Source organism: Vombatus ursinus, unplaced genomic scaffold (genome assembly GCF_900497805.2).
Source record: "Vombatus ursinus unplaced genomic scaffold, bare-nosed wombat genome assembly UNPS02014768.1, whole genome shotgun sequence".
Classification (NCBI taxonomy): Eukaryota; Metazoa; Chordata; class Mammalia; order Diprotodontia; family Vombatidae; genus Vombatus; species Vombatus ursinus.
This window is the reverse complement of record NW_020954546.1, coordinates 26550067-26575339: the sequence shown is the minus strand read 5'-3', so window position 1 is coordinate 26575339 and position 25273 is coordinate 26550067. Positions and strand designations below refer to the sequence as shown.

The window sequence follows — 25273 nt, the reverse complement described above, 5'->3', positions numbered from 1 at the left end:
AGAAATAGAAGGATGGAGAAAGTGATTAAGATAGATAACCCGGCATTAAACTGGGAGGGAGGAAGGTGGGAAAGATGCACTGGGGGGGGGGGTTAAGGTGGTGGGGAAGAGAGGAAAAGGGGGCTGAAAAGGAAGGCTGGGGACTGCGACCATGACATGATGAAGAGAGAGAGGCCAGAGAAAAAGACAGGAACGAGAAAGCCCAAACGGGAGGGAGGGAAGGAGGGAAAAGAAGGCTGGTTTGAGAAACAGGAGGAAAGGTAAAGCAGGAGGAGCCAGAAGCGCAGGAGGAAAGAGCCCAGAGACGAAGAATCCCGCCGTCCCGAAGGCGCTGCGGGTTGCAGGTGGGAAACCTAAAAAGGAAGGATGCCGATAGGGAGGGGAGAGCCTGGGCCAGTGAATGGCCGGGGAGGGAGGGACGCAGCGGACAGAAGCCGCGTGCCTGGAGCCCTAAGGGGCTGGGAAGGAAGGAGGCTGGAGGCGCCGCGCACAGCCGAGCCGAGCCTGCCCGGCAGCGCGGCAATGGGCGAGGGAGAGCCGGAGCAGCGCAGCGCCCGGGCGCGATCCTTACCGGAGCCTGCTGCGTCGTCCGAGGGGTCCGGGAGTCTGGGGCGGCTCGGGCAGGGACTCCGGTAAAAGAGGCTGCGGCTGCCGCAGAGCTACGTGACTTCAGCGGGGGGAGGAGCCAGCTCCGCCCCCTGCCCGCCTCCGGCTCGGACCAGCTGGGATGGGGGCCAAAACTGAACCGGCTCCCCCCTTCTCCAAGAGGGCGGGGTGGGCTGGTGCTGTCGCCAGCTCTCTCTGTCTAGATGGCCCTGGCTACCATCAATCTCCCTATTCCTTTGAATGGTCTGCCCTTCCCCCACTCCACACGGCACCGCACAAGAGCATCCCTCCCCCCACCTCATCCTGGGAGGGGTGGGCGAATGAGAAAGAGGCCCATTTTGTTCCACCAGGCCCAAAGCCCTGGAACAAGCTGTCCAGTGCCCAGCACAGCGTAGGCCCTGAATGGAAAGGGCTGCGGGCTAGGCGAGGCCACGGCCACAATGGCACAGAGGCCTGGCCTCCTGAGGCAGAGTAGCACCGGGCAGAATTGAGACTCCTGCTGCCAAAGCTGCCCGGCGCCCAGCAGGAGTGCCCGGCCTCACATTCCCTCAACACAAATGATTCCATTCCATGAGCATTTATTAGGTGCGTATCATGGGCCAGGCACTACCCCCTGCCCTCAGGGACCTTACAATCTACTGCAACAGCACAATGGGCACACAGATGAACACAAAGTTTATGCAAAATAATACAAAGACATTTCAAAAGACACTGGAGGTGAGGAAATCAGCATAGGTTCTCCGGAAAACAGGGTTTCTGAGCTGTGAACTGAATGGAAGGATTTGGGAGGACGAAGTCTGAGAGAATGCATTCTAGGTCACCTGGGTAAAGATGTCACGCATGGGGCAGTTTAATTAATAGGAGTGTGTGAATACGAGCAAACAGAAGATAGAGAAGGGACCTTAGAGGTCAGCTAGCTCAAAGCCCTCCTCTTACAGAGAAGCAACTTGCCAACCTAAGCTCCTTTGGTACACTGTAGGAGTCTAATAAGTCTTATCAGGTGCCAAACCTTGTTGTCACTCCCTCCAGGGCTGGTGCATCTGTTCCTTTCTCTAGTCCAGGCCCTCCCACCTCTCACCTGAACCATTACAATACAGTAGCCTCCAAAGTGGTCCCCTGTCCCGTTTCTTCCCTCTCCAATCAGCCGACATACAGCTGACAAAGTTATTTCTAAGGCGTAAATCTGACCACGTCACTCTCCTGCTCAGGAAGCTTCAGTGGCTCCCCAAGGCCTTCAGGTTAAAAAATGCCCGCTTGACATTGAGGCCTTCATAATCTGGCTCCCTAGCCACTCCACTCCAGGAAAACTGATTTCTGCCATTGTTCCACAGACAAGTCCATCTACCACTCTGGGGTCTTTGCACTGAACACTCCTCATTCCTCACCTGGAAGTAGTCTGGGGCTTCTTTCTCCCTCAGGCCCCCAGAAGCTCATTCCTAGGATAATCTCATCACTCTTAAGAGCCTGTCAGCCTTGGGACTCCATGTTATCACTACTAAAGCCTCTCAGATTGAAGGGTGGAGCCATGAACGCCAGACCTCAGCTTAGGAAGAACTCTACCCAGACATCTCATTGCTCACTGGGCAGGCTGCCCAGTGTCACCCCTTCCAGGGCTGGTGCATCTGGGTACTTTCTCTCCACTTCCCTCTCCCTCTTCTGTTTCCTTTAGTGTTTGATGCCCCCCCCCCAATTAGACAGTAAGTTCTTTGAGGGCAGGGACTGCCTTTTTTTCATATTAGCAGTGCCAGGCCCCAAGTAGGCTCCTCAGAAATGTTTGCAGACTAGCACACCAGTGGGAAGCACAAGCTATCTCCCCCACCCAGGCCTCTTGGAACTCCAGCTCAAAGGTCACCTCTTTCAAAATTCCTCTTTTTAGTGTTTTACAGCATTCTTTAACTCCCTGTAATCTGCTCCTACCATTCTAACTCTCAAAGTCCACAGATGACTTCCTAATAACTAAATCCATTTTTCTTCAGATCTCTTCTTGACGTAACGCTGTTGACAGCCCTATCCCATCCTTCTTGAAACTCCTCTCATTGGCTTCCAAGACACTGCACTCTGCCGTCTGCCATCTGTCTTCCTGAGCTGTACTTCTGTCTTTCACTGGTTCTGATTCTTCCACCCTCTAGTACAAAGGAATTTGGAAGCCAGATTGTGGAGGGCTTTAAATGCTACACTGAGGATTTAGAATTTTATCCTAGAGGCACTGAAGACAATTTATGGAAAAAATTTAATAAAATAACTTTATTCTTCGTTGTCTATTTCAAGCATCTATGATTTCATTGGCACCCCCCTCTACTATTGATTACAGCTCTCCCCACTTAGATTATCTTTGTGATTTGCTGAATCCAAAACAACTCATCTTCTGGTGCTTTGCTTCTCTGCTTGCGTGACAGATATATGGTCCATTTTAAGTCAAACCTGGAGATCGTTCTTGATGAGTAGGACCTGCTAGAGTTTGCAGACCACTGGTATGACCTGTGAAAACTCAGGGTCACCACTCCACAAGGACAATTTATCCTAGATAAATTTATTCCAACTTTAAATACACTTCAGTAGATACAGACTGCTGTCTTCACATCATCTTTTCTTCTTCCCTATCCAGCCTCCACCCCCCCAAAAACAGGGCCAATCTGTCACCACTTTGTGTTAATTATCTCAGTAATTGCATCACTTTTTGCAGTTCCTGGCAGCCACTCACAACCTCAGGAATGTTCGACAAAGCCTGAAGAGAAGACAAGGCGAAGAAGGAGAGGCAGCTCAGTCGGCCGAACGTCCCAGAAGCTCGTCCCCCTCTCTCCCCAACATCAATGGAGAGAAAAAGGGCCCTTTTTGGGTCATGGACCCCTTTGGCAATTTGGTGAAGTCTTTCTCAGAATAAGGTTTTTAAATGCATAAAGTACACAGGGTTACAAATAAAGATGCAACCCCCCCCCATCAAGTACACAGACCCCCTGAAATCTATCCACAGATTCCTTGGGGGGGGGGGGGGTCCAGGGACCTCAGATTAAGAACCACTGCTATGGAGCAAATCTCTAAGTCATTGAAATTTATATCATCTAATGTAAGCTCTGCTCCTCTCTGGAGAAAAGGATGGGGGTCTGTACTGACCATCATTTTCACCTCAGTGATCATTATACCTCCCCTTGATGGAGCCCCACTGTGCTTTTCATTGGCTCTTTCCAACTGTCCTGTGGCTGGACTTTCCTCTATGTGTGTTTCTCCCAATTAAAACAGGACCTCTTTGGGAGCAGAGATGGCCTCCCTTTCCTAGCTGTATTCCATTTCTTTAGCACAGGGCTGGGCACAGCACATGTACTTACTATTTTTCCATTTCGTTCCACCCACCCCCACCCCCACCCCCACCCCCACCAACATTTACCTCGTGGACCTGTTCTAAGATGTCATCCAGCTTCTCCAGCTCCTTCTCTGAACACCGCAGGTTCTCTTCCAAAATGTTCCTCTGCCAAGGCAATGGAAAGCGTTAACCCTCATGCTAGGGGAAGGAGACTGGACAGACTAACCCAGAGTGGGACAAACAGGAAACAAGCTCTGGTGGCAAACTCTGGCGCTTGTCAAGCACCAAGCGGGAGAGAGACTCAGTCACACAACTTACGTGGCTCTGAGACTTGGCCAAGAGCGCTGCCTTCTCTTTTTCCATATCAAGGAGTAACAGCCTCAGTTTATCAACCTATGGAACAATTGTTTTTGCAATCACACTGGGCTGCGAGTTCCATTCCTGACACTCTTGAAGCCTCTGAATGGAAGCCCACTTCCCTGGCAGGGCCCATGCACTACCTCCTGGCACAGCCACACTTTCTCCTGAATCCAAGCAGTGTCCATGGGTTCAGAATTCGGATTCTGCTGGCACGCCAACGCCTCCTGGAGCACCTTGGCCTCCGTCTCTGATCGCTGTAACAATCGGGTGAGCTGGGTTACCTCTTCTCGAAGGCTCTAGGGATGAGAGGAAAGGTCAGCAATACTCCTAGCCTCAGGCACACAGGCTCCTTTTGCCCCAAATAGAAGGATACAGGCCAGAAGTGAATCTCAGTGTTGCCAAGGAGGGCAGGAGACCAGGGATCACAGTAAACGTACTGTGAATTCTCCAATCTTATCTATCTGCTCAAGGATTTTCTTGTCCTGCTGTTGTATCACTTCCTGGAGTTCCTTCTCATTCTGTGGGAAAAAGAGAGGGCAGGGAAAGTTTGGATCAGGCCATGGAAGAGCTGGCCTCATCTCATACCTGTAAGAAACCATGGCAGTGCTAATCCCACACTGACGCCAGTGGCACAATTCAGCTACAATCTCTACCTTCTTCGTAAGTGGGACCAGAACTCCTCAGTACCCATACAGCTAATATGACCTTTCCCATGTTAAGACCTCTTTTTCCTGGGTCTGCATGGAAAAGAAGAGGTCAAAACTGCTAAGCCTCATCCCTCTAACCCTTGGTAGGGCAGAAGTAGGGCAGTAGCTGGAAAATCCCCCACACAGGCAGAATCCTAGAGGAGCCATGGGTCCCACTGGGCCCATGTGCTGTCCCAGTTCTGTGCTGCCCCAGTTCTGGGCCTCTCCCTCACCTGGTATCGCACACACAGGGCTTGGCTGAACTTCTCCACCTCTGCCTCTTGAATCTTCAGGGCCTCCTGGTGCTGTTCCTCCTGGGCCTGAAATCTGACTTGTAAACTGCATCTGTGGAAAAGAGTTCCGCTTTATTCCTTTGTGGGGGTGCAGGGGAGAGAGCGGGATGCCGTAAGCACAGAACGGACACATGTCCAAGGACTGCCCCACATCTCCTCTCCCTTCACCCCCCACGCTCCCCCAGCCCAGCTCCCCAGAGTGCCCTGACCCTTCTCACATTTCTCGCTGCAGGGCCCCAACGGCTTCTTCTTTTGAGTCCTGAAGCTCAGAGCATAGACTCTGAGCCTCCTGCAGCAGGCACACCAGCTCTTCCAGACTCTTCTCAGTGTGGGGGACCCCTGGGAGAACGGGCCCCAGAGGGAAGGTCAGCAGGCTGAAGTGAGAGGAACACAGCCCACTTCCTTCCCTTTTCACACAGTCACAAGTGAGAAGGATGCTCCAACCAGAAAGGACCTAATACATTACCAAGGGAAGAGGGGTGAAGAAGGGTACCACCTGAGCAGACCCCAAAGAAGCAAAGTGCAGGCAACAGGGAAGTGTCCACAGAAAGAGCGCACATCTCACGTCATCACTTCACAAGTAATGATGACGTGCTCACGATGTGCCAGGCAAACAATGATACAAGTGAGACGAGCCCAGAGACCTCCAAGTCCCTCAGCTCTTCTGTGGATAAATATCTCTAGAACTCACCCTGATCTGCAGGCCAAAGACAGATCTGGGATTCCACTTGAGTAAAAGAACTGTCACTTCTGAGCAAAGGGGTGAGGTCGGGTTCTAACTCTGAAAAAGAATCAGTTGGAGGGCAGCAAACTGGTGCCTCTGTCATGACCCTACTCTAATGACGCAAAGTGACCAACTTAGGGCTAGCCTGCTTCAGTCAGGTTCATGATCTGGAGGGGCTGCCAGTTCCCCATGGCAGACCCCGATCCACTTGGGCTTCCTCACCTCCTTCCATAGCTCTTAACACACTGCCCAGGAAGCTGTAGTCATTGGGGTGGAGGTGCCGGGCAGGGGTCCGTGCTGCACTCAGAGGAGGGCTTCCCGGCTCAGCCTGTGGACAAAACCAGAAGGAAAGACTAGGCACTTAACTCTCTCGGGGCCTGAAGGTTTTCCCCACACCCTTGAAGTGCTCATCACCTGGGATCTGGCACCAGGGGAACAATCAATTAGGTATTTATTACCCTGTACATTCTGCCAGGTACGATTCAGGATATAAAGAAGTACAAGACAGGACTCTTAACAAAGGAGCTTATGGACTAGCTAAGAAGGCCAGACAAAACTCAAGGAAAGGCACTATGTGACCAAATGCCAAACACAAGGGTGAAGAGACTAGGAACGGAGGCGAGACCACTGGGACTAGAATGGTCAAGGACATCTTTACGGAGGAGGCGGGGCTCGAGTTGGGCAGTATTTATTTAGGTTGAGGGGAAGGGACAAGGACTTCGAAGAAGGGGGACGGTCACAAAAGCAAAGGCAAGGAGGCCAGAAGGCAAACGACATTCAGGAAGCCAGTGCTAGAGAGGCCTGTCTAGCTAAAGTAGAAGATTCATCTTGGGGAAGAAAGGGAAGTTACATGGAGTCAGGCTGGAGAAGGCCTTAAAGAAGGTCCAAGCTAAGAAGTCTTAGTAAGCATCATGCAGTCACTAAAGCTTTCTGAGTAGGTGCTCTAAGTAGCATTAGAAAGAGCAGTGTGGCAATGAAAAGTAGTCTGGCCTGGAGGTGAGGAGACAAAGCACACGTGTCTTACCTCCTTCTTTAATGCTGTCCGTAGTGAGAGAACCAGGTTATGCAGGTTCTGACTAAGCATGGACAGCTTTGCGGAACTCTGGGGCATCTTCTTCAGCTCCTGGGCCTCTGCTGTTGCGTCAGCCAGTCTGGCCCTGGATGAGGATACCAGGACAGGGGAAGGTAGCCAAGCGTCAGGATGAGTTACCCCCCACGATTTCTCCCCAAGAGGAAAGCAGCCCAACATTCCCAACACAGGGAACAAGTGCCCCTGGGCCGTGTGACAAAGTCTCCCTGGAACACTCAAGTTCTAGAGCCTACTTCTGGCAAAGTGAAGGGAGATATTACTCAAGGCTGTCCACAGAGTCCTGGAGCTCCTCGCACTGCGTGGTGCGTGCCTGCAGTACTGACAGGGCGCTTTTCAGCTGAGATTCCAACCTAGTCAGCTCCGCGTGGGCCACTCGGTTCTCTTGGTCCAGAAACTGAGAGGACAGAACAAAGAGGGAAGGGACAGGGATGGGTGGAGAAGCAAGATACTGAGCTTCAAAGTCTTGGGGGGATGCAGCCTCTTTCAGTCCCTTGTAATCTACAGACCCCAGAACAAGGACATTTGGGGAAGAATCAATAGTTGGGGCCCTCAGGCTTTCCCTGACACCAGCCACAGCACTCACCTCTACAGTCTCCCTCAGTTCTCCAACTTCCTCCGTGAGGGCTGCCCGCTGCTTTAGCTGAGCTGACTTCAAGGTTGCTGCCGCCTCCTGCCACCTATCAAAGGTCTCCCTTCAGCCTTCTGCTATATGGCTGACAAACCCCTGGGCTTCCCAGCCCCTGTAGGGACTCACCAGGCAACCTGTTCTTCCCTATTCAAGGTGAGCTCAGCAAGGGCTTCATCCCGAGAGGCCAGATCCTGGGCACAACGGTCATACCGGTCCTGGAGCTTCTCCAGATGACTCTCAGTGCTAGCCAGGCTCTGCAGCTGCAGCTGCAGATCTAAATCAAAGTTTGCCCCTGTAACACCCCTGTGAAACCCCTCTCTCAACTCTTCCCAAAGCAGAGCAACTGCTGGTCTCTGCGAAGCAGCAGAGTAAGCGAGAGGCTCAGGGAAGAGAGGGCTTAAAAAGTGTCACTCTGCAGACTACGTCCTCCTAACAGACTAGGAAAGAATCCCTCTTCTCCCTTCCCATTGCAGATCTGTGGCTCGTGGTACAAAGCCTTGGCCAGCCTTCAGTGGCGGTTATCTATACCTGCTGCCAGCCGTCTGTTTTCCAATTCCAGCTGCTCAATTCGGGCCTGGGAGTCCTTTAACTGAGCAGAGATCTGGTCCAGCTGCAGGGAAACCTGCGAGGAAAGAAGCAGTTAATTTCACCCTGGGCCAAGGGTCTCAAGGCTTAGTCTAGTTTTCCTACCTTGGGAAAAGCAGTACAAAACAGTAAGCCATCTTGCTCCTGGACAGAAACGGGGCAAGAAACGAGTTTGTGGCTGAACCCCAGGGCAACAGCAAAGGAAGGGGAAGAGCAGAAACGGTGGCGCGGGGTAAGGGCTCTGACCCACGTGGCCAGATCTGTAGCACAATCTTCCATATGACGCTCTATACCGGCCAGGCTCGGCAGGTGACTTCATATATAAAACAACAGAATGCCAAAGTCTATCCTGCAGGTTAGATGGCTATTCTCAATTCATAATACAGAAGGAAGAAAGTCCTACAGTGAAACGTGGAGGAAAGTGCAGACTGGGAAGACCACTACCAGAGGGAGTGACAGACCCCACAGGGACCAAGCCGGAGCATCCCCCTCTGCCTTATACCTGTTCCTCCTGCTCCCTGGCCACATCTCGCTCGTGCAAAGCCTTCTGACTCTTGGTTACCAAAGGCTCCATTAACTTCTGGGTCTGATTCAACATGGCTGTCCACATTGTATACTGCCAGGAGACAGAAAGAGCTAGTCAGAGGCAAAGGTACAGGAATGGAGAAGGAGAAGGACCATAATGAAGACACACTCACATCTAGCCGCATTGTAACCCAGTCCTCTCGTAAGGTGGAAGCAAGCTGGGTTGCCTGCTGCGCCATCCCTTTCTGCTCCAAGTGAAGAGAAGCCTGTAGGTGAAAAACAACCAATCCCTTAAGAATGCAACAGGGTACGGCATGTAGGAAAAATGGGATAACTGTTCTGTTTCTCACCATGTACTAATGAGGCACCTCCTGACCTCTACCTGCCTCCCCACCCAGATTACCTGCTGGGCTTGGGTCTCCCTCAGGAGACCGCAGAGTTCCCTCTGTGATTCCAAATCCTGCTGGAGCTCGCTGATACGCTGACTGAAATGTGCACAGAAGGCCTCCAATATTGTCTCTGCCTGGCCAGAGATGGAAACACATAGCACAGAAAAACCCATTCCCAATTCCCCCCAAAGAGCTGCCCAATATCCCTGCTGGTGGCAGAGCTCCATGTCTGCCCCTCTCCCCCTAGCCCACAGCAGTCTGCTATCAGAAGCTCTGGTCACAGCAGCAGCTGCCACCCAGGAGGGAACCCCAGCCCTTACTGCATCTTTTCCTCTGATGGCTGCTTCTTCTCGGCCCTTTGCTTCATCCCTCTCTTCCAAGAGGCTCTGGAGCTTTGTCCTGGCCCTCGTCAGCACCTCCCAATAGCGGGAGACTAAGGTTTCTGCTTGCTGGTGCTGTGAGATGAGAACCTGGGCTCTTTCTGTGTTCTCCTCCCTTGGCTTCCAACAACCTCCATCACCATTCTCAAAGCACTCACCTCCTGCTGTACTGCTGTCCTGTCTTCCCGTAGGTTCAGCAGGCACTGGTTTAGCAAGCACAAGAGGTCCCGGGACTCTAGAGCCCAGGATTGCTACAAGGGATGGATGGAATCACTTGGGTCAGCCAGGCCATCCCTAAACCCCCACATCCCACTTTAAAAGTTGCAGCAGGCAAGAAGTAAGGTTACTAGGGAAGCGTGCCATTTACCCTAGATGGAATGCCCCGAAATAAGGGGAAAAGGTCACTATGGCTAAACAATGTGGGGTGTCAGAGATTGACATGCTAGTTACCTAGGGAAAGGGAATAAGCATTTACATAGCGCCTACTATGTGCTAGAAACTCTGCCAAGCACTTTATAAATATAACCTTATTTGATCCTCACAATTCTGTGAAGTAGGTGCTGTTATGATTCCCATTTCACAGTTGAGGAAACTGAGGCAGGCAGTTCAAGAGGTTAAGTGACTTTCTTAGAGTCATACAGCTAGTAAGTGCCTTGAGGCCAGATTTAAATTCAGGTCTTCCTGACTTGAGGCCCAGCGCTCTATCCACTGTGCCACTCGGCTGCCAGCCACCTAGGCCCCTTCCTTCTTCACTTTCCCAAAGTACTGAAAACAGAAAGCCCCAGAATGTATGACAAAGGACTCACAAGAGTTAGAAGACCAGTCCAGGGACCTACCATGACATTCGTAGCCTGTACTAGGTCCTGATGGGTCTCCTGGCTCTTCTGCAGATGCTGGGATTCATCTGTCACCTAGAGAGAAACTCTCATCTATCTATTCCTTCTGCTCAGATATTGTGTACTCTCAACCTTCCGGGCCCTTCCCACCCTAGAAGGGCAGTAAGACTGATGAATGAGCCTTAGTGCCCCTAACCTCTCAAAAAAAAAAGGCTGGGGTGGGGAACAAAAGGGATGGAAGAAATAGGATTAAGGTAAAATTTTCATGTCCATGTCCGTGAGAAATGAGGGTGGTCTTAATGGCGCAATTCCTTTGAAGATCTGGGCAAACCAGTGGGGGGTGGAGGTTCACTGGTGCTGAAGTGACAGGGCCCTGGCTCAGCGCCATTATGCTGAGTCACGATGTTGCAGCAGTTTGGATTTAAAGTAGCTCCATCCCAGGTCTCTTGGGGTTCACTCTAAAAGCTGCCTAGTTCCCCTGGAGTCCCCCAGGCCTTCATTTCTTCCCAAAGCGAGACAGCTCTCTCTCTGATGTGCTGAGAGTCACGGAGTGTCCCATGCGCTCCAGGCAGGGGTGTGTGTGTGTGTGTGTGTGTGTGTGTGGGTGTGGGTGTGGGTGTGGGTGGGTGTGTGTGTGGGTGTGGGTGTGTGGGTGTGGGTGTGTGTGTGTGTGGGGGTGTGTGTGTGGGTGGGTGTGGGTGTAGCCTAAACCAGGGGCAGCCAGGCGGGTGATCAGATTAGTGGGATGGAGCGAGGAGGTCATTTCCCCTCCTGTTCTGCTTCAGTGGCCTCCCAAAGGACCAGGCAGACTGGGCCAGGGAGGGTACTGAGGAATGTTTAGGAATACAGAACGAGATAAAGGGGGGACAAAGGAGAATGGAAAGGAGAGCATCAGCCCACAGCTCCCAGAATTTCTTGGGCAGATGAAGCAAAAGTTACAGCCAGGTACATTTGCAACACAAACAGGTTTGCTTGGTGTTTAAAGGAAAGACAGACAGACCACCATCTCTCACAGCTAGCAGTAATCACCTCTACTCAACATCTGAGTAGCCATGACATGCTGGGGGCTGGGACACACAGGAGGTTAGGACATCAAGGTTAAAGCCTATTCAGGCCTTCCTATTTTCCAATAATTTCCTTCCCTGTGCTAAAAGCAGACAGTCCTTCTCCTCCTCAGGCCCATGCTGCCATAGCTGCACCAGTCCATCCAAGTGCACCACCCTCCAATCCCCTCCCACCCACTATCACTCCCCTAATTCTACATGATTCCACCTCCTAGTTATTTACTGGTGGCATTAGGAGGGGGGTGAAAAGAGGGTGAGGGCAGGCCGAAGAGGAGTATGGACACGTCAGTCTTATACAATCCTCCTATAGATAACACAACATTCACCACGTCTGCTCCTTTGCCTTATGGTGTCCACTGGGTTTTCTAGGATTAGGAATGGACCCTCTTACCTCATTGAGACAGATGTCAGTCTGTGTGCCACAATCCTGGGTGTCAGGGTGAAGGGTAGCCCCATTGCTCTGCCAATCCCGAAGTTGCCGTGAGAGGGCCTCCAGAACAATCAGGGAGCTAAGCAGATGATTTTCCAAGTCACATCTAGCCAAGGCACTCATATCTGGGGGTCGGCTGCACAAAAAGGTGAAAGTATGAGATATGGGGAGAGGTAGAGGGAAAGGTGCTAAGCCAGAGCCCAAGAGGCAAGGGTACAAGAGATCACTCACCACCATAGTAGGGAATCTGTCTCAGAGGCATTGTCTTTTGTATTGGCCTGCCCTGCCTGAGATGTGTTGGTACTCTTTTCCAGCAAGGCTGGGGTCTTGAGCCATGAACCCACAGAGCTGGAAGAAACAGGGGTAGTGCTGGTCCCTCTATCTAGCATCAGAGCAGGAAGGGGGAAGCTCTGGCGTAGACTCTCCAGCATAGCTGAGGTGTTCACCCCTTTATCTAGCCATGCCAGTGGGGACATCCATGATCCAGTACTGGGACTATGAGTTTTACTAAAATCTTCCACTGCAGCAATGGAAGCCACCCGGGGTACAGCTTCTGCTGGAATTTGAGCAGGGAGTGACAGCCTTTCTGCCAGCTGGGTGTCGTCTGAGGAGTGGGAAGGTTTCAGTTCCCCTCCTTCTGTAGCTGTGAGTGATGTACTTCCTGTGCCTGGGTCTGAAAGGCTGGCAGGGTGACTGACCCCTGAGGCAGATGAAGTAGGTAACTGCTGTATACAAGAAGGCAGCAGAGAGTCGCTTGCCAGAGGCATGGAGGCCTTGGGGATAGCTTCTGTCCCAGTGCCTACAGAGCTTTCCTCTGGATGCTGCTGCTCAGAACAGGAATTGGGGGGATTCTCTGTAAAAACATGTGACAAAGACCTCTGGGAGATGGCTCTTTCTGGACTGGTAGTGATAGCGTCTACAGGGTTGCCTTTCAGACAAGGTACTACCCCCATGGTCACTGTATCTGTCAGAGTTGGAGAGAGGCTGAGAAAGATGTTATTTGCCTGTGCCTTAGCACCCAAGCCCATCTCAAGTGGAATGTCTGACTGCAGCCCTTGGCTAGGCCTGTCTTGGGAAGGTGAGGGGACCAAGGTCAACGTTTTGACTACATCGTCATTCAGTGGGGCCACTGATCCTTCAGAGGCTTTGGGAGTAGAACTGGTTTGGGGAACCAGATCCAAACACTGCTCCTCTGTGTCACCCTGGGAAGCCTCAAGCTCCTTCAAAGGCACACATGACAGTTCGGAAGGGAAATCTGTCCAGATGGTCTTGGGAAATTCCAGTGGAGATGGGATACTGTTGTCCTCTGGCTAGCAAGGAAAGAAAAAGTCAAGGAGTTGGCAAACATAGGTCACTTTCCCAACCCAGGCATCTCATCAAACATTACACATAAAGAAAGCAGGCACCATCAGGGCCAGCTCCTCAAATTCTCTGCTCAACACAGGGGTGCTACACCATTTTGGCAAGAGGGTGCCATGCCAAGTAGAGCTCAGACTAGCTTTGTTTCATTGTAGAGAACAAGGTTGATCTCTTTTCACCATAAAAGCAACTGGACCACAGGGAAAGACTATTCAGCAACTGAGATACAGCCTGTGGTACAAAGAACAAAGCTAAGTGTTAACCTGTGCAGCTTGACGTATCAGGAGACAGCAAAAACAGGTGGAAAGCCCCCTAGGTCAGGAGATAGGAGACCTAAATTCTAGTTCCAATTCTGATGCTAATTATATGACTGTGGTTAAATCCTATCATGCTCTCCCAGGACTCCAGTTCCCACTGGGTATTCCCTACTTCTTTTCTATCTTACAAAGTGTTAGACAGTGAATCAATCAGACAGTACTTGCTGCAGCCCTTTTAGTGAAGACTTCTCTCTTCTTCTACCAAGGCCATAAATTACTGTTGCACTCTGTGTCACTGCCAGTCAGGGGCTCCACTTTAAACTGAGCAGAGGGAGGGAAGACTTCTCTCATCAGCCAGGGCCAGTCTGCAGCAGCTCAGTGAAGACTGAGTTGGGGAGGAGGTGGCAGAAACCAACAGCTAAGCAGGGGGATTGAAGTCTCAAAGGCTGTATACTAAGGCTTCCCAGACTTCACCACCATTAATGATTCTGGTCTCCTTGTCCTAGCCCACTGCTCCCCTGGCATCTCAGGCTGGATGCAGGGCCCCACTTACAAGCCCAAACCAGAGCTAGAAAATTTAATCTTACCTGTGGCCCAGGCTGACACAACATGGAGTTTGTCGTAGAGCATGCCAAGGTGACTTTCCCAGGGCTAGGAATAACATTTGGTTGCAAGAGAAGTTCCTGGAGTGGAGGACGGTTCTCAGACTTTCCCTAAGACAGAGATATTAGTGAGAAGGAATAAGTACAGGGCCCTTCAGGCTGACTCAGACCTCTCAAGGGGCCCACCTTTCAGAATTTTAGAGCCGGAAAATATCTTAGGGATCATCCAATCCCACCTCATGATTACACAGATGTAGAAACGGAGATTTCCAGAAAGATGGCCAAGTATAGGGATGTATATAAAGCCAGTTTTCTCCCCAACTCCTTCAAAATGACTAGAAATAGATCACAAACAAAACCTCTAAAAATCTAATACATAATGAAGAAAGATTTACAGGATAAGAGAATCTCAGAATAAAAGCATAACTGATGGCAAGGTTGATAATTTTCTAAAAAGGAAGATGCTGGGAATGAATGCAAGACCCAAAATACTGGATACTGCGGTTGTATTATCCCTACCACCCCAAATTATGGATATACAAAGCTGATTTCTTAAAAGAAATACTAAAAGGATTTGGTGGAAGGAAAAGCAATCACAGTCATGAATGTGATGCAGGGTGGCAGAATGGATTAGAAAGCAAAACCTAACAATCTACTGCATATAAGAAATATTTAAAACTTAAAGATTCATATAGAATTAAAGTGAGGAATTGGAGTAGAATTTATTATGCTTCAGCTAAATAAAAAAAAGTGAGGGATAATTATGACCTCAGACAAAACGACAATAAAAATAAATATAGTCAAGAAGAGACAAACAGGGAAACTATGCTTAATGGTACTAGAGAGATGAAGAAAATAACAAAAAGGTATGAAAAGGCAGTTTTCAAAGGAAGACATCCAAGTTACCAACAGTCTTATTTTAAAAAATGTTCTGAATCCCTAATAATGAAAGAAACACAAATAACTAAGGTTCAACCTTTTGGCAAAGATGACAAAAATGGAAAATGACGAATGTTGGAGGGGTGCTGAAAAACAGGCATATTAATGAATGTAAAACTGTGAATTGGTCCAGCTATTCTAGAAAGCAACTTAGAATTAGAATTAAAAGTCACTCAACTCCATACCTTTGACCCAGTGATATCAATACTAGGCCTATATCCTCAGACATCGGAGAAAAACAGGACCCATATACACAAAAATATTTTTAGATTCTTTTTGTAATGGCAAAAAACTGGAAACTAAAGAGGTGCTCATCATTTGGGGAATGGCTAAACATATTACGGTATATAAATGTAATGGAATATTGTTTCATGGTAAGAAATGATGAAAAAGATGGGTTTTTAAATTCAATTTTATTTATTTTCATTCCAGATTCTTTCCCTTTCCCACTCATTGAGAAAATAATACAAAACCCATTTCAAATAAGAAGTCATGCAAAACAAATTTTTGCATTAGCCAAAAAACAGTCCCCTCAAACACACACACACACACACACACACACATACACACACACACACACACACACAGGAAAAAGGCAGGGAAAAAAATATGCTTCAATCTGCTCTCTTGAGTTCATTAGTTCTCCATCTGGAGACAGAAAGAAAGCATTTTTCATCATGAGTCCCTTGGCATTGTTCTGGATCACTGTACTGATCAGAGTAACTAAGTCTGTCGCAATTGATTATCTTCATACTGCTGTTACTGTGTATAATGTTCTCCTGGTCCTACTCACTTCACTTTGCTTCAGTTTACATAAGTCTTCCCAGATTTTTCTGTTTTGTTTTTTTATTTTTTTGTTTTTTTAGGCAATTGGGATTAAGTGACTTGCCCAGGGCCACACAGCTAGTAAGCGTCAAGTGTTTGGTCTGAGGCCATATTTGAATGCAGGTCCTCCTGACTTCAGGGCCAGGTGCTCTATCCACTGCGCCACCTAGCTGCCACCCCCAGATTTTTCTGAAACCATCCTCTTCATCCCTTCTTATAGCACAATAGTATTCCATCACATTCATAAACCATGATTTGTTTGGCCATTCCTCAATTGATGGGCATTCCCACAGTTTCCAATTCTTTGCCACCACAAAAACACCTGCTATAAATACTTTTGTACATTTGAGTCCTTTTCCTTTTTCTTTGATTTCTTTGTGGTACAGATCTAGTAGCAGTGTCACAGGGTCAAAGGGCACAGTGTAATAGCTTTTGGGGTATAGTTCCAAATTATTCTCCAGAATGGTTTGTTTAGTTCACAGCTTACCCAACAGTGCATTAGCGTACAGATTTTCCTGCATCCCCTGTGGCATTTGCAATTTTCCTTTTCTATAATCTTAGTCTATCTGATGGGTATGAAGTGGTACCTTAAAATTGCTTTAATATGTGTTTCTCTAACTATTAATGATTTAGAATATTTCCATATGATTATTAACAGCTTTAAGTTCTTTCTCAGAAAACTACCTGTTCATATCCCTTGACAATTTATCAAATGAGGAATGACTCTTATTCTTACAGATTTGGCTCAGTTCCCTATATACTTGAGAAATGAAACCTTTATCAGAGAAACTTGCTGCAAAGATTTCCCCCCTCCAGTTTCTTGCTTTTCTTCTAATTTTAGCTGCACTGGTTTTCTTTGTGCAAAAACTTTTAAATTTTATATTATCAAAATTAGCCATTTTACCTCTTGTGAACCTCTCTATTTCTTTTTTGGTCTAACCACAGATATGACAGGCAATTTCTTCCACGCTCCAGTAATCTGCTTATGATATCACTCTTTATGTCTAAATCATGTGTCTATTTTGAACTTATCTTGGTATATGGTATGAGATGTTGGTCTATGCCCAGCTGAAACTGAAAATGGATAGTTTAAAAGAAACCAGGGAAGACTGATTCAGAGTAAGCTGAACCAGGAAAACATTTACACAATAACAACAACACTGTAAAGATGAATATTTTTTAAAAACTCTGATCAGTGCAATGACCTACCATGATTCCAGAAGATGAATGATGCATGCTACTCACCTCCTGACAGAGAGGTGATGGACTCAAGCTTTAGAATAAGATACACGTTTTTTGATATGGCTAGTTAGAGATTTTTCTTGACTATGCATATTTGTTACAAGAGGTTTTTTTTTCCTTTTTCTTTTTTTTCTAATGGGGGCAGGGAAAGAAAATAAATGTTTGTTAATTGAAATAAAAGTGTCTAAGAAGACAGTATCAATATCATATGTACACATACACCTAATAATGAAGCATCTAAGTAACAGAAAAATAGCTGAATTAGAAGATAGAGATATATATAGTTAAGACAACAGTTGGTGACTTCAATCTGCCTTCTTCTGATTTAAACAAATCTGGTAAAAATAAAACAAGTAAAATTAAAGATCAAAATGAATTTTTAGAAAACTCAATATAATAGATCTTTGGCAATAACTGAACAGGAATCCTAAGGACTGTGCTTATTGTTCTGCATCTGAGGACACAAAACCTAATCAGGTACTAGGATATAGATACTATGTGATTTTTACCTTAAATTAGAAAGCTTATAACATATCCCTGACAGGATATAACACAAAAAAGAATTGTAATCAGTAAGGCAAATATAGACCTATTTGGAGACTAAATAGGGTAATCCTAAACTGAAACAATAAATACATACACACAGAGACACACATATGCCCAAAGAAATGAAATTACTTGCCCAAAGTTACACAACTATCTATGGGTGTAGACTAGATTTTGCTTTTTGCTTGGCAAGAAAGGAAAACTCCACGCTGCCTCTCAGCTTTGCCCTATGGGCTACATGCATTTAATGGTGATGGTAACAACAACAGCAACAATAAATCCCCTCAAAGCTGATAACTAGTGCTCATGTCATCAGAGGGGAGAGGATAACCAGAAAGTAGAGGAATACCAGACAGAGTGATTTACAGTGGGACCTCTGAGTGCCCTGAGACAATTATGGTAGATGGATAGTTCCAGCAGGAACCCTAAAAGCAGTGAATTGAGCTCTGAGGACACTACTAATTAGGTTAGTGATGTAATTGCTCCTAAGAATCAAGACATAGATTACAGGCTGGGCCTACTCAGAACTGCCACAAAAAGGCAAGATACACTAAACCAGACACTCCTCACTTTAAAAACAAAACAAAACAAAAACACCATTACTCCATCTATTGGAAATGCTTTGGGACTGATCACTAATGTAGGCCCACCATGCGTCCAAATAACTGACAATGAATGACTGCTTTCATTATGCACCAGATATGATATCAAAACTGGAACCATCTTAACATGAGCAAAAGGTTGATACTGCTTTTTGCCTATACTGTCCTCTATGCCAAACTACATGACACAGTGCAGTGCAGCCCAACGCAGTGCAATGTTAAGAAATAACTTCATTTCTAAGCCCAGATTATATGAAATAAGAGTAGAAATCAAGTATTTGGTTAAATCACAAGAGGGAAAAGTAGAACCTACATTCACTAAAAATCTTCACCTAACAAAAACTCCAAAAGTTCTACTCTGGTAAATGGAAAGCTGGGGGATCTAGGAGCCAACAGAACCAACGTCATAGCCTTGTCCAACTTCCTTTCAATCCTACTGTTAAATTTCTCTTTGTTAAGTGTTAGATGGGCTTGGAGTGTCTCTCTTTTTTTTTAAATTTAGTATTTTATTTTTCCCCAGTTTTATGTAAAATCAATTTTTAACATTCATTTCTGAAATTCTGAGTTCCAAATTCTCTCCTTCCCTCCTCATCCCCCTCACTGAGAAGGCAAGCAATTTGATATAGGTTATATAGTCTCATTTCTTTCTAATCTAAAGAGTAAAACACTTTGAAAAGCATTGCCACAAGGTGCCTTCTCACTCCTATTCCTTGGGGCCAAACTTGGTCAGCAGTTTAGACTGTTTCGACATCAATGTTTATCCTGTTTTCCTGGCTCTGTGCACTTCTTTCACTTTGCAGCTGTATTCATCAGTTCTTACAGCACAGTAATACTCATGTACCCCAACTTATTTAGCCATCCCCCAATAGATCAGGAAACTACTTTGCTTCCAGTTCTTTTACTACTACAAAAAATAATATCTCTAAAAAAAAAAAAAAAAGGGCTGCCAGCTCCTTTTGGGGTGGAAAAGAACTGGAAACTAGGTGGGTGTCCATCAAGTGAGGCATGGTTGAACAAATAATGGTATATCGATGTACTAGAATATTACTGTGTATAAGAAACAACGAAGGGGATGGTTTTAGAGAAGGCTGGATGACTTGTATGAAATGATACAGAGCGAAGTGAGCAGAATCAGAACAATTTACACAATAACAACATCGTAAAGAGAAACAGCTTTGAGAGACTTAGGAGCTCTGATCAATGCAATGACCAACAATTCTAGAGGACTCAGGATGAAACATGCTGCCCAACTCCTGGCAGAGAAATGATGGACTCAGAATACAAACTGAGATGTGTATTTTTTGGGAATAGTTTTGCTTGACTGTATATTTGTTATAAGGGCTTTGTTTTTCTTAATGGGGACGGGGAGAGGAGGTGAGGAGAAAGTAGATTTTTTTTAATTAAAAAAAAGTTAAACAAATGCTGCTAGAAATATTTTGGCATATAGGGAGTTTTTCTTTTTGACCTCCTTGGAGTATAGGCCTAGCAGTGGAATCTATGGGTCAAAGGGTATGGTCATTTTAATCCCTTTCTTTGCATAATTTCAGATTGAATTCTAGAATAATTGGGCCAATTTGCAGTCTCACCTACATTATATTAGTGTGCTTTTCTATCACCCTCCAATACTGACTTCACCAATTTGCTGGGTATGAAGTAAAGCCTCGGAGTTGTTTTGCTCTGTATTCTTCTTATTATGAAGATTTCACATATTCTTTCATATACCTAATAGTTTATAGTTTTTTTGAAAACTGTTAATCTACCTGAATTAAATTACATATTCAGTTCCATACCAATCAAACTACCAAAAAATTATTTTATAGAGCTAGAAAAAACAATAACAAAATTCATCTGGAAGAACAAAACGTCCAGAACATCAAGGGAATTAATGAAAAGAAATGCAAGGGAAGGTGGCCCAGCTATACCAGATTTTAAATTGTATTATCAAAACTACTTGATATTGGCTAAGAAATAGAGTGATAGATCAGTGGAATAAGTTAGGTACGCAAGACACAATAGTTAATGGCTATTGCAATCTACTAGTTTTGATAAGCCCAAAGACTCCAGCTTCTGGGGTAAGAACTCACTATTTAACAAAAACTGCTGGGAAAACTGGAAAATAGTATGGCAGAAACCAGGCACAGACCAACATTGTACACCCTCTACCAAGATAAAGTCAAAATAGGTACATGATTTAGATATAAAGGCTCATACTATAAGAAAACTAGGAGAGCAAGGAATAGTTTACCTGTCAGATCTATGGAGAAAGGAAGAATTTATGACCAGACAAGAGATAAAGAATATTATGGGGGCAGCTAGGTGGTGCAGTGGATAGAGCACCCAGCCCTGAAGTCAGGAGGACCTGAGTTCAAACCCAGCCTCAGACCAAACACTTGACACTTACTAGCTGTGTGACCCTGGGCAAGTCACTTAACCCCAATTGCCTAAAAAACAAACCAAAAAAAAAAAACCAAAAACAAACAAAAAAAAGAATATTATGAAATGCAAAATGGATGATTTTGATTATATTAAATTGAAAAGTTTCTGCACAAACAAAGCCAATGCAACCAAGATGAGGAGGGAAACAGAAAGCTAGGAAACAATATTTATAGCCACTGTCTCTAATAAAAGGTCTCATTTCTAAAATATATAGAGAACTCAGTCGAATTTATAAGAATATAAGTCAAACAAACAAACAAAAAAAGAATATAAGTCATTCCCCAATTGATAAATGGTCAAAGGATATGAACAGGCAGTTTTCAGAAGAAGAAATTAAAGGTATCTATGGTCATATGAAAAAATGCTCTAAATCACTATTGATTAGAGAAATGCAAATCAAAACAACTCTGAGGTACCACCTCACAGCTATCAGATTGGCCAGCATGACAAAACAGGAAAATGATAAATGCTGGAGAAGATGTGGGAAAATGGGAACACTAATGCATTATTGGTAGAGTTGTGAACTGATCCAACCATTCTGGAGAGCAATTTGAAACTATGCCCAAAGGGCTATAAAACTGTGCAAACCCTTTGACCCAGCAATACCACTTTTGGGTCTGTATCCCGAAGGATCATAAAAATGGGACAAGGACCCACATGTACAAAAATATTTATAGCAGCTCTTTTTGTAGTGGCAAAGAACTGGAAATTGAGAGGATATCCATCTATTGGGGAATGGCTGAACAAGTTGTGGTTTATGAATGTGATGGAATACTATTGTGCTCTAAGAAATGATGAACAGGCAGACTTCAGAAAAACCTGGAAAGACTGATGAAATGAACTGATTCTGAGTGAAATGAGCAGAACCAGGAGAACATTGTACACAGTAACAGCCACACTGTACAATGACTGATTTTGATAGACTTAGCTCTTCTCAGCAATGCAAGGATCTAAGACAACTCCAAAAGACTCATGATGGAAAATGCTATCCACATCCAGAAAAAGAACCATGGAGTCTGAATGCAGATGAAAGCATACTATTTGCTCTCCTTTTCTTTTGTTGTTTTGTTTTGTTTCTTCTTTCTCATGGTTCCTCCCATTAGTTCTAATTCTTCTTTAGATAATGACTAATGTGAAAATATGTTCAATATGAATATATAAGTAGAGCCTATATCAGATTGCATGCCAACTTGGGGAGGAGGGAGGAGAGGAAGAGGGAGAAAATTTAAAACTCAAAATCTTATGGAAGTGAATGTTGAAAACTAAAAATTAATTATAAAAAAAAGAAATATCACTTGGACTTGATAAGTATTAAATTTTTAGTATACAACAAGGAAAAATAGTGACTGAAGGCTTTGAGCTAGAATCTGGAAGTCAAACTGAACCAAAGGATGAAGACAACACTTGAACATACCCTGGCATTCTGCAAGCAAGACAAAATAATAAAGAAAGCTATGGCTCTTCATGTAAAGAGACTTTTATCATTTGCCAATCCAAAAGTTAAAAATACCGAGGTAGCTAGTGGCGCAGTGGATAGAGCACCAGCCCTGAAGTCAGGAGGACCTGAGTTCAAATCGGATCTCGGACCACACACTTGACACTTACTAGCTGTGTGACCCTGGGCAAGTCATTTAACCCCAATTGCCTTAAAAAAAAAAGTTAAAACACAACGGGAAGAACACATTTAGAGCAATTAACTCCTCTACAATAATAGTCTTAAGGTAAGCTTCTAGAATACTATAATGGACAATAATGGTTTTAAAACCTATAAAAAATGAAAGCCAGGTCCTATCTTCCAAAGAAAGAAGACTGACAGAAGTTCCCAGAAAATAAGATACACAGGTTAAAATTTTACATAAATGTACCTGGAAAAGACATCACTTCTTATCTAGTCTTAATCACTGAACGTGAGTTGCCTCAGTCAAACTGAGACCTGGGAAAGACCTTAGCTTAAAAAGGCCCAAGGTTTCCCACTGCATCCAGAGCCATCACCAGTCATCTCGATCTATATCTGGCCACCGGACCCAGATGGCTCCAGAGGAGAGAGTGAGGCTGGGGACTCTGCACAGCCCTGCCTCACTTAAAATACAATTTACTTGCAAGTCATGGCATCACCTTCCTGATGTCACGTTCCTCTTCGAGAAACGTTGGACAAACAACAGTAAAGGCTGGGATTAGATACACACCACTGGATTTATCTAATGTAAATCAAAAATGGTTGGCTTCCAGATAGAGCCTTTGAAAGAACTAAGATTCAAGAGTGCAAAGGAAAGGCTGTCTATTGGTGACGTTCACATAAATTCAACCAACAATATGTCAACAAAGAAGCTTTGAGCAAATGGCCAAGTCAGATGGATTTACGGAAATGGAGAGGTTTACAATAGACTTTAGATAGGGTCCCTGCCACCAGAAACTACAGAAAAGGTTACCCTTAGAGAAGCTGGAGTTGATTGAAGCTAATTATTCAAAGAATCAATAGAAACCCTGCATTATAACACATCAGGTTGCAAAAATTTAGCACCTAGAAAGACATCAGGGTCAGATAGCTGGGAGGCCAGAATTATGTACTAGATACTTGATACATAGATGAAAATCCCTGTCCTACAAATGCAAACCTCAAAATACCCTTAGGAATTCAACAAATAAGGGGCAGCTATATGGTAGAAGTGGATGGAGCACCAGCCCTGGAATCAAGAGAACCCAAGTTCAAATCCGACCTCAGACACTTACTGTGTGACATCAGGCATGTCACTTAACCTCGATCACCTAAAAAAAAAAAATTCAACAAATAAACTGTTCCAGGAACCAGGACACAGACAAAATTGTTGCATATAATTGTCCGGATATAACATTAAGTTTTTAAAAGTTAAGAACATTTTCAACAGATATTACCATATTGAATATTGATAATTTCCAAACTGTATACAACACAACGTTTCCAAAACCCAAAGATTTATCAGAAGAAATTAAAACTATTGGGGAACAGGATGAACTACATTAACACTGTAAATAATGTAAATAATCATTATTATTATGTCTGCTCCTGGAGTTATTCTAAACATGCCCTCAGTGAGCCTACCGAGGATAAGCTTACATCCTAATACTTTTACCAGTTTTTAAAAAGTAGTCATTTTATGATGAGCAGCATGCTCTCAGAAAAACCTCAAAAGAAAGACTTAGAGAAGCTGATGCAAAGTAACATGTACTGTGTACAAAGTAATAGTGATATTGTAAGATGATCAGCTGTGAATGACTTAGCTAGTCTCGGCAAGACAACAATCCAAGAGAACTCTGAAGGATTTAGGATGAAAAATGCTATCCATCCCCAGAGAAAGAACTGATGATGACTTAATACAGATTGAAGCATAGTTTCTCAAACTTTATTTTTTTTGAGTACTTTCTTTTTTTGTCTATGTTTTCTTTCACAACATGACTATTACGGATATGTTTTGCATGACTACACATGTATAACCCATATCAAACTGCTTGGGGGGGAGGAGGGGTGGAATTTGAAACTCAAAATTTTAAAGGCCAATGTTGAAAACCGTTTTTACATGTAACTGGGGAAAAATTTAAAAAAAAAAACTTTAACATAACAGGCTAGCAGCTTATCCCAGCACTCTTTTTATCTGAACTTCAACTCACAAAGAAGAGAATAAGGCAGAAACAATAACAGTGTAAATTGCTTGGTAAACCTCACAGAAATACAAAAATACAAGTTCTTATTACTTTCCATGTATATATACTATGCATATCGGGTATGCACATAATTGTTTGCAAGTTCAGGGCAGGGACCACGCTCTTTTTGTATTTCCAGTCCTTAGCCCAAGGTCCTACCTGCAGTTTAAAAAAACCCACGTTGATTGACGGCAGCAGTCTCATGATGCTCAACAACGCTCCTGTTTATATATGTGGCTTTAAGGTTTACGAAGCATTTTTTCACAGCAACCCTGTGAAGTAGGTCGTCAAGTGCGCATTTATTAAGCGCCTACTACGTGCCAGGCACAATGCTAAGCGCTGGGGATTTGAGGGGAAAAAAAGCCAAAAAAATAGCCTTATCCTAACGATCCAGCCAGGCGGACCACTAGGCCTGGGTGGGGACTCAGGCCAACCAGAGATCAAGTACAGCCTCAGATCCTAAGCTGCGTGACCCGTCAGCACGTCACCTCTGCCTGCCTCAGTTTCCTAGACTGTAAAATGGGATAGTAGGAGCACCAGAGTTATGGTGTGGAGTCAATAACTTCTGACAAGGCACTTAATGAATGAACGGCCCCTGCCCTCACGGGACTTCTAGTCCACTATCCCACACACCTGCGCCCCTCCCCCTTCCCCTCCCCCGCCGGAAGAGCTAACGGAAGACCCGACAGGCCAGGCCAGGCCCGGCCCGGCCCGGCCCGGCTCACCCGCTGCGGCGTAGCCGGCGAGCCGAGGCTCCTCACCCGCCACATGTCGCGCCGGGGGCTGGGGAGGGGAGCCGAGCGCCTCAGCTCCTCTGGGTCCACAAAGCCGCCGAGAAGCAGAGCGGGGAAGGGCTCCGAAGCGGACGCCTCCTCGCCATCCGCCAAACCCAT

At 45.6% G+C, this 25273-nt stretch overlaps 2 protein-coding genes across 3 annotated transcripts in view; both read right to left on the bottom strand.

Annotated features, from left to right (window-relative positions):
* ALDOC (aldolase, fructose-bisphosphate C) overlaps positions 1-652 on the bottom strand; it is a 4849-nt gene extending 4197 nt beyond the window's left edge. The window contains exon 1 of the mRNA XM_027862109.1: positions 572-652. The gene's annotated coding sequence lies outside the window, so the exon portion shown is untranslated. The remainder of the gene's footprint in view (positions 1-571) is intronic.
* Positions 653-2822: 2170 nt separating this feature from the next.
* SPAG5 (sperm associated antigen 5) lies at positions 2823-25273 on the bottom strand. 2 transcript variants are annotated; one of them, XM_027862518.1, is made up of 24 exons: positions 25142-25273; positions 14098-14223; positions 12126-13204; positions 11856-12030; positions 10401-10475; positions 9723-9815; positions 9505-9639; positions 9199-9318; positions 8969-9061; positions 8773-8886; positions 8214-8307; positions 7812-7959; positions 7641-7734; positions 7318-7451; positions 6992-7124; positions 6190-6295; positions 5935-6024; positions 5462-5582; positions 5184-5295; positions 4702-4782; positions 4405-4560; positions 4223-4297; positions 3989-4069; positions 2823-3331 (listed from the first exon to the last, which is right to left on the bottom strand). In XM_027862518.1, exons 1-24 carry the CDS (start codon positions 25271-25273, stop codon positions 3260-3262), a joined length of 3639 nt encoding a protein of 1212 aa, XP_027718319.1. In that variant the 3' UTR covers positions 2823-3259. The 2 variants fall into 2 exon arrangements, with proteins under 2 accessions (XP_027718319.1, XP_027718320.1); XM_027862519.1 differs by lacking the exon at positions 25142-25273 and adding an exon at positions 23433-23451 and having other exon boundaries at positions 12126-13200.